Here is a 13,838-nt window from a genome sequence, read left to right on the forward strand (position 1 = left end):
CTTAGAGTCCTACAGATAGTATTTTTGCGTACAAAGGAACTATCTCTTAAAAGCTCATTAAATATTTATACGGAAGAAGTATCCCCAGTGCCAAAAATAAGGCCAATTATGGAACTATTTGGAAACAGGAGAATGAATCTAGAATTTTTTAAAGTTCTCAGGACAACAGAGAGTGAGTACGTTCCCCCAAACAGTGCATACTTTTATGTCTGGAACGACTGCCCACACTTCCTGCCCCATAGAGATTAAATGCCAGCTTAGGGTTCATTCAGGTCCCCAGTAAGGTCTGAACATCTGTGGCCTGTAATGCTGGCCAAAAACTTAAATGTGATTGCAGCAGCCTGGCTATGGAAACTGTAGAAATATCAACTGGTTTCTATTTTTAACACGTAAAACTTTTAGAGTCAAAATAATAAGGGAAAGCCAGCCTCTTTGAGATTTTAGTTTCTATGGATACATTTTATTTTACACAAAGAGGGCTGTTTGAAGCTTTCATCTGGGAGACAAATAGGTTGCTAACAATAGTTTAAAAGTAAATACGTGGAAATTAAAAATACATATTCACAAATGCTATAGTTTCTGTTGACATACATCTGTTACATGGATGGAGCTGACCTTACCTGACAGGCTGTTACCTTAGGTATCGACATTTTGTTCAAACAGAAAAGATCCTTGAAATGTTTTCTTGCTAACCTTGTTTCTCTATTTCATGAGAAAGGTAGCCAGTGATTCTAAACAGGTTTATGGTCAAGAAGGGATGATGAAAGGACTGCTTTTAAAGCACTCATGTCCTGGTTAACTACAAGTTTCTCTTTATTTCTAAATTAAAAATAAAAATAAAAATAAGTGAGACGGCACTCCATAGGACTGATACCTAGTTGGCTACCTGCCAGGGATGTGACTTGAAGCAAATTCTTACTTCCTGAGAAAGAAGCAGGCTGATAAGATTATTCAGTACACATGGCTACTTGGAGGCTCAAACAGCAACAGTGTGCATATGAGAGCTTTCCAAACTTCAGTGACATTGTTTTTATCATCTCAAATCACTGCCCGGTAGCCTGTCCACCTCTGCTTTAAAAGCTTCCCAGGTGCCCAGTTACTCCTGAGGAAATGCAGGATGCTTCTCACTCCCCGGGATAATGTTGTTGAGAATCCCCGACATTTGGGGAAAAACTCTGCTTATAATCCCCCAAAACATACACCTCTCCATTTATTGCAAACCATTTTGTTGTTAGAAACCAAGAAATAACACGTTCATTATCACCATAACCAATTAATCATAGATGGTATATATTTTCCTCCTACACACAGCTTGAATTGATCATTTTCTCTCTGTCCCCAATGCTTCTACACGAGTCCAAGTCACCCTCGACTTGGACACCTTACAAACAAATCTGATAATTATGTCACTTCAAAACATCACTGGAGGGGCTTCCCTGGTGGCGCAGTGGTTAAGAATCCGCCTGTCGATGCAGGGGACACGGGTTCGAGCCCTGGTCCAGGAAGATCCCACGTGCCACGGAGCAATTAAGCTCGTGCGCCACAACTACCGAGCTTGCACTCTAGAGCCCGCGAGCCACAACTACTGAAGCCCACGAGCCTAGAGCCTGTGCTCCACAACAAGAGAAGCCACCGCAATGAGAAGCCCACGCACCTCAACAAAGAAGAGCTCCCGCTCGCCGCGACTAGAGAAAGCCCTCACGCAGCAACGAAGACCCAACGCAGCCAAAAATAAATAAAAATTAAAAAAAAAAAATCACTGGAAAAAATCAGATTTTGTCAGGTTTCCTTTTTAACTGCATCCAACTCAAATCCTCCTTTCTGGCCCGGGCAGTACATCAACCCTTCATCAATCAGGTCAGTCTCATTTCTAAGTCTTTGCCTTCATTTATGATCTCTCCCTTTACTTGAGGGCCATCTCTCCTCCTTTTCACTCTGACAGATCTTTCCAGTTGATAGCAGCTAGCATCTGCTGACCACTCACTCCGAGATGATTTCTCCATTACTGAAATGCTACTGCCCTTGCAGTCAGAACCATACTGTTTAGCACATCAGCTGTATAGCAAAGTATCAACTACAGGTAAACAAACAACAACCAGTTTTAGAATAAAAGGGAGCAAGGTTCAAATTCCACTGCCGCTCCCAGCTGTGTGCCTTTGGGAAAGTTACTTGATCCCTCTGCGCTTCAGTCACTTCATCGATGAAATGGGATAATATGTCTCATATCACTGTGTTGGTAAGATTATACAACACAGGCAAACTGTAAAATATAGCTAGCATGCAATGCCTGATATAGACTGCTATAAACTGTTGTGTGCTCTATAACGGCACAGAGGACCAGCATATAGAGCCAGCATGTTCAACCATTCATGGCGACACCGCTTAGTAGGCTAAGTAGTATTATTATTACTTCATGTATTTTGACCTTTCTTCCCAAGTAGATTGTACGTGGGGGAGGGCAGACCTCTTCAAATAACTGACTTAAGCCCCTATTGCCCACGTAAAAGATACGCATTTGGTAAGTATTTCCCCAGTCCTCCTGCCCCATCCTGCAACAAACTTGCTTTTGTGAACTTGAGTTTTTGACCAATGCTCTTTCATTAAAGAGTGTCTTAAAAATATCTGCCACATAAGGCAAACTGATGCTTCTTTTGCAGGGCTATGTTTATGGACACTGCCCTGACATTCCTGGTGTTGCCTCTTTGAAATCCAGGGTGAGAGATTTCCTTTAGAACTTAGACCAAGAAAACCTTTGCTTCTCTTAAGAAACATGTATGTGTCACAGGGATGCTGATAAATTAGTAACAGACTGTTTCCCTTTACATTTTGGCCATCAGGAAGCTGAAGGCCAGATATAATATTCCACTTTAGCAAGTAAATAGAGTCTTAGGACCTGCTTACCTATAGCCCCTTTTTCCCTGATGGTCTATACCATCTGTTCTAATATAGCTTTACCTCTAAATTTACCTACTCATTTTCTTCCAATATTCATCCTCTCCTTCTTTCTTTTAGTAATAAAATTCCTTGAGTTTTAGTTTGAGATGCCTAGTTTGAGACTACATTTCCCAGCCTCCCTTTCACTAAACAACAGGATGTGAACAGTAGTGATGTGTACAACTTCTGGGTCCTGCCCTCAAAAGGAAGCGCTTTACTCTCCACTTCCTCCTTCCCCTTCTAAGGGGCATTCATTTAGACATGGTGGTGGTGCACCAAGTTTGGCTTTGCGGAAGAGGGCAATATCCCAGGGGAGAAAACAAAAATACAGAAGGATCCCTAGAAGATCATCAAGCCCCACCTCACTGGACTCCTACCAGATTGGACTTTCACATGAGTGAGAAATAAACTTTCTATCTGGTTTAAGCCTCTGTTGTCTTGGTCCTTCTTAAAGCAGCTGAATCAATACCCTATGTAATATACCCTCATCTTAATGTTTTCTTTTTATTTCTATATTTTACCTTTTCTTATGTGTATTTCTTTAAGCTGCTTCTACTGCTTTTGCTGTTTGAATGAATGGAGAGAAGAAAATAGGAACAAAATCCAAAAAAGGTAGAAAAATGACACACGCAAAAGTGACAAGCTTGACAACCAGAATCTGCCTGAACCCTACCATACTTTATACAGATCCGTCTCTGAAGTAGAATGACTCTCTTTTCAAAATGTGTTCAAAAGGGGACTACTAATTTGCATTTTTTTAGAGCTTTTAAATTTAACTTCAAAGCATTGTCACCTCTCATAGAGACAGGAGAAGTAAAAAGAAAATCTTCCGTTCTTCAGCTTCAATGAGACATATTCATGGAATCTTTCTCAAACTTAAAGAGGTCAATAGCAATCATGGCAAGAAGGTGAACAGATGTGACAGTTATGCAGTGATCTTGAATATCATTTTTTCTTCATGTAAATGGACTTATAAAAAATTATGACATCAATACATATTCAACTTAACAAACCTAACAGTATAGGAAATGCTTAAAGAAAAACACAGTGAGCTCCCTTCCCCTTCCCCTACCTGAGGCAACCAAATTGAAATCCCTAGGGTATTCGTTCACACATTTCCCTATTTTTGTATGGACATACCTGGACACATATTGACTTATCTTTTATTTGCCATACCAAACATAGATAGTTAACTCATATTCATAAACACTGGGATAAATCATATTTCCTAGTATGACTATCCAAATTTAAGCAACCAGCCTCACTTTAAGGGAAATAATTAGCTAGCCTCCCACTGACACAAACAGAAAAAAAAAAAATTAAAACCTACTATAAGATATGTCTTAGAGATCAATTTTTATTTATTCTACCTCTAAAATATATCCTCGAGTTCACCAAATGTTCTCTGTCTCCTCTGTCTTCCCCAGAGTCCAAGCCATGACCGTCACTCACCTGGACTATTGCAATCGCTTCCCACCCCTCTCTACGCCTCACTTCTTGCCCCTTGCAATCCATTCCTACAGAGGAACCGGCACGATCTTTCAAAAACCTAAATTAGATGAAGTCATCCTTCTATCTAAAATTTTCCAACTGCTTCTCATCGATGTAAGAAGAAAATCCAAACTCCTTCCAACGTCCCGAAAGGTACAAAGAGCTTCCACAGCACCTCATACCTGCCCCTGCCAAAGCCTCCGCACTTATGACTGACTGGTCACTCTTCCCCTGACAGCCTGACCTTCTTTTTGCTTTGGGGCCTCTGTACCAGATGCTCTGTCTACCTGGACGCTTCTTCCTCCCATTTAAAGGAAGAGTTCTACTTGTCATTCAGACATGAGTTTCCCAGAGAGGCTTTCTCTAGAGCCACCCAGCCTAGAGCTCCCACCCTGGCACTTCCCACCGTAGCTTTCCTCGTAACTCTCTCCTATATTTGATTTTCCCCCTTTGTAGAGATTTCTTTACTTCGTTGTTGTCTCCCCCACTCAAATAGAAGCACCGTGAGAGGAAAGACCTTCTCTCCTTTGCTGCCGTATTCCTGGTACCAAGAACACTGCTTCACACACAAAAGGTGCTCAATTAATACGTCAAATGAATGAGGCAATGAATCTATTTACAACAGCCGATGTTCCATGTACTTTCTGATTAAGGGCTCTGTTCCCTCTGTCAAGAGAACAGGGAAAGAAGAACGATAGTGTAATAATAAAAATCTGATTTCATTTTTTTTTTTTTAGCACCGAGCTAAAAAAAAGAAAAATAATAATAATAATAAAAATCTGATTTCAGAATTAGGTGGCCTGGATTTAAATCCCAACTCTATTCTTGCCAGTAAGTAATTTAATTCTTTAGGCCTCAGTTATTATATTTGGAAAATGTGGAATAATGGCCTAGCTTACAAGTTTGCAAAGATCAAATGAGGCAAAGGATGTAAAGGCATTCAAAAAACCCTAAAATGTTACATAAATGTTATCACTATTTCAATAAAGCGGTACATAAATAAGTAATGAAAAACATCAAGAATTGAATTAAATTTGACATTAAAATAATAATTTAAATAATAATTACTTGTACAATACATACATTGAGCTTTTACCTTTTTATAACTGGATATTCTCTGACATATGCGCTCAATTTTTTCATTGCAAACAGCACTGAATTTACTCTGAAGGTCAGTAGGAATCACCTCGTTCAAAGAGTTAAGGCTGGTGCAGTTTTGTACAAAATGATCATCGCTTTTAGCCAGGGCTTCAAGAATCTGTAGACACACATACACACACACACAAAATAGAACAAGTAAAAAAAACCTTCAAAATCAGCCAAATAAAATTTTCACAATTCCACAGCACAGGGTGGCTTTCCCCAGTGTGCTTCTTTTAGCTGCCTGGGATTTGTATGTTCAATAAACCCTGGCAGTGAAGTGATGGACTTGTGTGTCTGGCATCTCCTGTTTTCCCTTCTGCTGGCTATAAAAGGCTGCCTGAGGGAGGTGAGGGGACTTCAAAGACTCCTTGCTGGATAAATCAGTACACTCTGATGGGGGAACACACTGCCCATATTTTAGAGTTACTCAGAACATTTTTTTTTCTCAGTTTGGTAGTACAACAACAAAAACTAAGGAAAACCATATCCTTGCTTGCTACTGAGAGCCTGGTACAGAGAGTGCATTTAACAAATGTTTGCTGAAGGAATGAATAAATGAGACTTTCTCTTGATAAAGTAAAAAGCAATGTTGCTTTCAGTGTCTGAACTCCGTCTGATAAAAGCATTAGATAAAAGCATCCATATGACGTATTCAACTAGTAAATCCTTTTGGCTGTTTTAATCAATTATAAGGCAGCGTGTGTGTGTGTGTGTGTGTGTGTGTGTGTGTGTGTGTACACCATGAATCACTGAGAATTTCCCATGAACTGAGAATTAATTATGTTTATTATTTACATGTAGCATTCATGATTGTTCAAAGATCACAAGGACTGATTACGCCCTTACCTGACAGTTTTATAATATTGTGTGAGACAACCTATAGATGCTGTTTTTATTTGAACTCCTTCACCACCTCCATTTCCCTGTCTTGCAGAATATAGAGTGTGAGTTTTCTGTTGAATCACTAGTCTAGAAATTAGAGCTTACTTTATCATTAGCAGTGTGATCTTGGTTAAATTTCTTAATTTCTTTGATTTTTCTTCATGTGTAAAATAGAAATATGTGCAGACTAAGCTGTACAGTTGTCATATATAAAATAATCCATGTAATCTTGCCAATTTGAAATAGCTAGAAAATGAGATAAAATAATTACAATAACCTGATCCCAAACTCTTCCATGGATCCTCTTAATAGTATAATGTAGCTGGGAGGGGGTTGCATTTTGAAAATATAGATTCTCTATCAGTAGGTACATATAGTGGTACAATGCCATCAGAATGATGGGATTTTTTCAAAAGTTAACTTTCAGAATATAAAACAAAAACATAAAATAATTATTTTTGAAATAGTGCATTTGGATTTTTATATTATTTTTCTTCCACTAAAATAAAAAAAATACATGTTATTAATGCCAGATCTATCTCAACTACACACATTCAAAACATGAAGATGAAGAAATAAAGGTGGCAAAGCTATACAAAAGCAGATGGAACACTAAAGCTCCAACCTGTGGAGGGTCCAACAGGAGTCTGATCGATTTACCTTGTGGAAGGATCATGAAAAGCAAACACAGGGTCGCCTCTTAACTTAGCATATGTTTTATCCATTTGGATGAAGACCCCCTTTCTCCCTTCCTGTTCTGCTGTAGTCTAAGGACTAAGTACAAGATCCTTTGCATCTAAGAATTGTATAAATACCTGAAGATCTATTCATAAACTGATCTCTAAGCTTCGAGCAATTTTATGAAATAAACATGAGACTTGCAGAATTTGAATGCATTTTACGACTTCAAATATTCTTCACAGGGTTATGTACATTTAGGAAAGCACCGCCTGTCATGAAAACCATCTGAAACGTATTCATGATACTGAATTAACAGACGTAGTAAACTTACTAAATGCAAAGACACCTTTGCCAAATCAACTAATGCTCGCCTGGGCAAGCGTCCCATCTAACATGACACTGTGCTCCAAGAGATCAATTAAAAAAAAAAAAAAAAAGACTGTACATAAACTGAGTAATGGGGGAAAAAAGAACATGAAAAAGAACTTGAATGAGTGGACAGCTGAAACATATACAGCTATTTACATTTTTTAAAGTGGGGGTGAGGGAGGGTTTCAGTTGCTTAACCGAGAACAAAATCCCTTCCTTTGCAGGGATCGCTCGTACCTTGGCAGTGAGGCTGAAGAAACCTTTGGGCTCGATCATCTTCTCCACCACGTTGCACTTGATCCCAGCGGTGCTGTCATACTCGTACACGACGCCATACTCTAGGTGGACGTTATCCACCGTCAGACTCACGTGCTCCTTCTTCCCGTCGATGATGGCCATGGTGTTGAACTTGTCAATTACCTCTGGAATAAAGACAATTTTAATTCAGCAAATTCAGGAGGGGTTTGTTAGTCTCTTCAAATAATTTGAGTCTCTTTGAATAATTTTTAAAGAGTTCTTTAAAGGGTGACTAATCTGCTGTGCTAAATGAAGCGTCTATTCTTGTTAACATTTTTAAAAATAAGAACATTTAAAAAAATACATGATTGACCAATCCAAATCTTACCACTCTAACATGACTAGTCTTATCTTTGCATACCCATTTTGATCTATGGACCATATGTATGCCTATTTATACCTATATTAACATTAAACATATAATTTTTTCATTAAAAGCATGCATAACTTAAAGTCAGGGTTCCTAAAACTGCCTCAAACATTGGATGAATATTTTCTCAAAGCAGAAAAAATACAGAAAACCATATTGAAGAAGCAGAAAGGAGATGGAATAATTATTTTTTTAAGCAGAGAGCGCCTGAATTTTCCCAAACAGCATCTTCTGAAGCTGACTCATTGTGAAAATGTGTCATTGTTCACTGTAATAAAATTTCCATCTGGAACGTATTCCTATAGGTTTTTGGCCAACAATCAGTCAGCTAGGGGAAAAAACAGCTAAAGTCTCAAGCAAGAAACTGCTGAGGAATCTAACAGTAAATATTAAATAAGCAAAAACAGAATATTAGTTTACTTAACACAATTAAACCCTAGAATAGCAGAAACAGTAAATATAAAATAGGCAAAAGCAGGGCTTCCCTGTTGGCGCAGTGGTTAAGAATCGACCTGCCAATGCAGGGGACATGGGTTCGAGCCCTGGTCCGGGAAGATCCCACATGCCGCGGAGCAACTAAGCCCGTGCGCCACAACTACTGAGCCCACGTGTCACAACTACTGAAGCCCATGCACCTAGAGCCTGTGCTCCGCAACAAGAGAAGCCACTGCAATGAGAAGCCCACGCACCGCAACGAAGAGTAGCCCCTGCTCTCCTCAACTAGAGAAAGCCCACGCAGCAACGAAGACACAACGCAGCCAAAAATAAATAAATAAAATAAATAAATTTATTTTAAAAAATAGGCAAAAGCAGAAAAATGGTTTTCTTTAAAATAATTAAGTCCAAGAATAGCTATAAATCAATTTCCAGAGCATCTCACTAACCCATTCTACCTTTCACTGTGGCACCAATGATGATTAGCAAAAACTAACTATAAATGAGGAATAAAAGCCTCAAGACAAGGTCCTGAGATTTGTCCTGGTTTAAATAAATAAGAGAGCTGATTTATCACTACAGCTTTGCTGCTCCAATGAGATTGAAATATTTCTGATGTCGTTCATGATCCAGGCAGCTCCTCCCAAGTGGCCTTCCAGGAATGGAGGGAAAACAGCTTTTCCTAAGTACCCCCATATGATTCAGTGTGCATAGCAAATTTTCCAGCTATGCTGGTTTGGAAGAACCTAATAGTACAATAAAAATGTCCAGAGACATCCACCAATAGTATAAGCGGAAAGATACCAAGAAAATGTAGGAGAGGATTCAAGGAGTTCCATGAAAAAGTTTATAATGATATTTCAAGGTATTTGTTAAATGCAAACATAAATGTAGTTCCTCAGTCCCTTCACCCTTCGCTACTGAATAGAGTGACCTGCAGGTTCGCTTCACTGAGAAAACAGAAATGGTATGAGTCCATATCAAAAGATCTCTCTCCCCCTCACACTCACATTATTAGTTTGCCTCCTTCATTACTGTAAGAATACAGTAAAAGTTATTGAATCAAGAAAGTATTTTCAAAACAAAGACCTACTGTATAGCACAGGGAACTATATTCAATATCTTATAATAACCTAGAATGGAAAAAACTCTGAAAAAGAATATATATATATACGTATAACAATCACTTTGCTGTACACCTGAAACTTACACAACATTGTAAATCAACTATATTTCTATTTAAAAGAAAAGGAAAAGAAACGTATTTTCAAAGGAACTATGGACCTTCTAAACTAGGGCTTCTGAAATTGTAATGTACATACAGATAAGATCTTGTTAAAATGGAGATTCTCATTCAGCAGATCTGGGGTGGGGCTGAGATTCGGCATCTCTTGGGCATGTCCATTCACCTATATGGGTCTCTATTTCTTCTCCCATAAAATGAGAAAGATGATAATCACACCTTTAATAGATTTTCGTTTTTGATGACTTGATGAGATAATCCACATAAAACATTTAATAAAGTACCTAAGAAAGTGGCATAGCTATTCTATGTTAGTCACCAGCAATTATGACTTAGGGATTTGACGTGACATCTGTTTGAGATGACTAAGAAGTGGCTTGAACATATAAGGTTTTCAATAACTGGGACTCGGCAATGGCACATGGACAAAGCATACTATTGGGCAATGAGGAGCAAAAGGAGGGACCCACCTTCTACTTTACAGTCAAAAGCATCCCCTGCTTCATCTCCTGGGGGTTTGGAGTTAGACTTCTGAAGGTCTTCCTGAGCGCTCTCAATGCTGTTATAAACCCATTGAATGGAATCTTGCTGGAAATGAGGGGGAGAAAGAAACCTCAGAGGTATTAGTGCTTCCTGAAATGCATATCCATTTCATAAACCTACTTCAAAAGGAGAGTTGACAATCTTACTTATTCTTCTAGTTTAAATACAATAAAATACAATAACATTTGAAAGAGAAGGAAAATCAATGTCAGAAACTAATAGAAAGTCGGTGGCATTATTTTTCAACAGGGACTTCCCTGGTGGGGCAGTGGTTAAGAATCCGCCTGCCAATGCAGGGGACATGGGTTCGAGCCCTGGTCCAGGAAGATCCCACATGCCACAGAGCAACTAAGCCCGTGAGCCACAACTACTGAGCCTGTGCTCTAGAGCCCGCGAGCCACAACTACTGAAGCCCGCGCACCTAGAGCCCATGCTCCGCAACAAGAGAAGCCACCGCAATGAGAAGTCTGCGCACCACAACGAAGAGTAGCCCCCACTCGCCGCAACTAGAGAAAGCCTGCACACAGCAACGAAGACCCAACGCAGCCAAAAATAAATAAATAAAAACAAATAAATTTAAAAAAAAGATTACTAAGTCAGTGAGAATCTGATAGGATGATAAAACTAAAAAAATATATATTTTTCAGCAAACTGACATTTTTAAGCTTGAGATTTTTTCTTCCAAAGATAGATAATAGGCTTTTAAGTAAGACGTATTTCCCAAACGTCTTAAATGATTCGTCTATCTCAAAATGAATTATAAATTACATTTTTAAATAAATGTTAGATAGACACTTTTCTGAAGAAGCAATGGTCTATAATTGTACAAATGATTTAAATGCTCTCCTAACAGTCACATATGTTTCAACACATTTAATGGTTTTTGTGAATCTAACCAATAAGAAAATTGGAAGAACACCTTTCATCTCATGGGGTTCCCAACTGATATAACTATCTTTTAATCCTTCCACGTCATAAATCATCCTATATTTTCATTGAAGTAGCAGTTCCTGTCTTATTTAGATAAATGAGAGAGATGAAATGGCTACCAAGTAATGCTTTCAGGGTTGCATTACCACTTTAATGTTTGTACTTTTCCTAGGTAAGACGATAAGCTGAGTTGCATGAATGAAGCGTGATATAATTTGTACTATCCATTTTTCTCTAGTATTAACTTCACAATTGTGTTTGATTATTATATTGCTACCCATCATTAAAATGCTAGTTAACATTTAATCATTCAAGTACACCTTGGTGACCTGTTGTGGCCTCCAAGTAACCACATCCCCCAGAGTCCACACCTTTGTGTAGCTCCTTCCCACACTCAGCCTGGGCTTGGTCACGTGATCTGACTCCTCAAAGGGAAGGGATAGCAGTAGCAAGCATGATGTAAAGAGTTGACTGCCTGTAATATTCCCTCTTGAAACCCAGACACCAGGCACAAAGGAGAATTCTGCTAAGGAATGGAAAGGAAGGCCAGGTGGAGGGGCTCTGGAGTGAGAGGCCATCAGGAGGGGGACCCCAGCGCCAGTCAGTTCCCAGCAGAACAAAGCCACATCAGGACGAAGCCCTCCCAGGAACCAACACCCAGTCAACCCGGAGAACCAAGAGAAACAATTAATCACTGTTGTTCTAAGTCACTAAGCTTTGGGACAGTCTGTTTTGTGGCAGTCGATACCCGATAGAGCACGTTATTCACTTAGTGAATTTTTCTGTCCATTTATTGCTTTTCTTAATTATTTCACTGATCAACACCTCTCCAACAAGGGAGACAGGGGAAATGAAAAGAAATGAAACTCAAATCAATTTGGCTACTTTTAAAAATTTTGATAGAAGGGGAAAAATTTGATCATTTTAGTATCTTTTTAAAACTTCATTTACTAATACAGTTCAATAAATATTTATTAAACTACTGTCAACCCAAATAACCTAGGCATCTACGTGTGAATTCCAATCTGCTGTGCTCGTTTGACCTTATTAGTAAGCAAAATTGGTCAGCTATTTTCTTGTGGGCTCAGTATTTTGCAGGATGTCAGTCCTGGCCTAGGAGAAAATAGCCACTCATCTTTCTGTTTTGGACACAAAGTCATATGCTCAAATCTAGAAAAGAGTACTTCACCGAGCATGACAGAAAAAAATAGAAAGCCTGTCCTTTAAAATTCCTTTTGCACTCAGTTAATTAATTTGAGAGAATTTTCTCTTATAATCCAACACTCCCTTGTATCTCATGAGATAATAAGCTTTACTTGTCAATTAGGATTCTAATTTTATTTTTGTATAGCACTTAAACTTTGGATCAGAGGACAGTACTTAAAATTGTAAGTAATGGCAAGCACATATTGGTATTTTCTTTTAAAAGCTAAATTCAGCTACCTAAATAAAAATATATCCAACAGTCAATCACAGACCCTATAAAACCCACAATGTTTTCTTTTTCACAGAAGTTTTATAATAAACAGTGTAAGCATTTGTAATTCATATATACAGATGGAGGTACATGCTGACCATTATAGATTCTAAGGCAATCACAAGAGTCAAGAAAACAGTTCAGACCTTCGGATTTCAATTTGATAAACAGTTAGCTATTTGAAGACTCATCACGATGAAAATGAAAATAGCCCAGAGCACTTTTTAAACTGGTGATAATACTGTAGCAGCAAAATGTGGACATTTAAGCAGAATCGATTATAACTAATTATGCAGATAAAACAAGCATTATGAGATTGAAAGTGCTGCACTTAAATGTGAACTTGGCAGTGGAAACCACAAACAGCCCTGGCACTATCCCATGCTGTCCCCAGGGCCTTCTGTGCAAGTTTGTGATTACAGCTACACCAGCCAAGGGAAGTTTACCTTCGTTGGTCTCCTGTACTTCCTGCAGGCCGTGACATGGGCAATAACACTGGCGTGTGTCTCTTTGCTGACATTGATTCCATTTACTTTGATGATACACTGTCCAGGGTGAAGACCAGCGGCTGCGGCCACAGTTCCTTTAAATACAAATGAGAAAACTGCCAAAAACTAATTTTAGGAATATGATTCGTTTTTATCCCATATACCGTAAGGAAAGCAATTTTAAAATATGATAAACATCTAGCTAGCATGTTCTTGATGAATCTGGCTCTGACAGCAATGCCCTCCCAAAAATTCCCTGCTTTTTAACTGGCCATTCAAACTGTGTTGAACAGATATCTTCCCACCCCCTGAAGAATTAGTTTGAAGAGATATTGTGAAGAGACCTTTATAATGCTAATCAGTTATTTTCCCTTTCAAATGTCTAATCAATCTAATTTTCTAAATATGCATATATAATGGCACAATGAGAAAGCCAGAAATACATGCCTTTTTACCTTCCTTTAGTCTACAAAATCTCTAAATATTGAAACAGTATTCACTTTCATTTTTAAAACACCAACAATTAAAAGAAATTCTTAAGGAAAAAAATCAAGT

At 38.5% G+C, this 13,838-nt stretch overlaps 1 protein-coding gene across 6 annotated transcripts in view; it reads right to left on the reverse strand.

Moving 5' to 3' along the window:
* Positions 1 to 13,838, reverse strand: part of PREX2 (phosphatidylinositol-3,4,5-trisphosphate dependent Rac exchange factor 2) — a 279,824-nt gene that overhangs the window by 121,859 nt on the left and 144,127 nt on the right. For all 6 annotated transcript variants that reach the window (XM_057532388.1, XM_007185025.2, XM_057532389.1 and 3 more), the window contains 4 exons: positions 13,242 to 13,378; positions 10,316 to 10,433; positions 7,738 to 7,922; positions 5,522 to 5,683 (listed from right to left, as the gene is read on the reverse strand). In XM_057532388.1, coding sequence (XP_057388371.1) covers positions 5,522 to 5,683; positions 7,738 to 7,922; positions 10,316 to 10,433; positions 13,242 to 13,378 — 602 coding nt within the window. The remainder of the gene's footprint in view (positions 1 to 5,521; positions 5,684 to 7,737; positions 7,923 to 10,315; positions 10,434 to 13,241; positions 13,379 to 13,838) is intronic.

Source organism: Balaenoptera acutorostrata, chromosome 17 (genome assembly GCF_949987535.1).
Source record: "Balaenoptera acutorostrata chromosome 17, mBalAcu1.1, whole genome shotgun sequence".
Taxonomy (NCBI): domain Eukaryota; kingdom Metazoa; phylum Chordata; class Mammalia; order Artiodactyla; family Balaenopteridae; genus Balaenoptera; species Balaenoptera acutorostrata.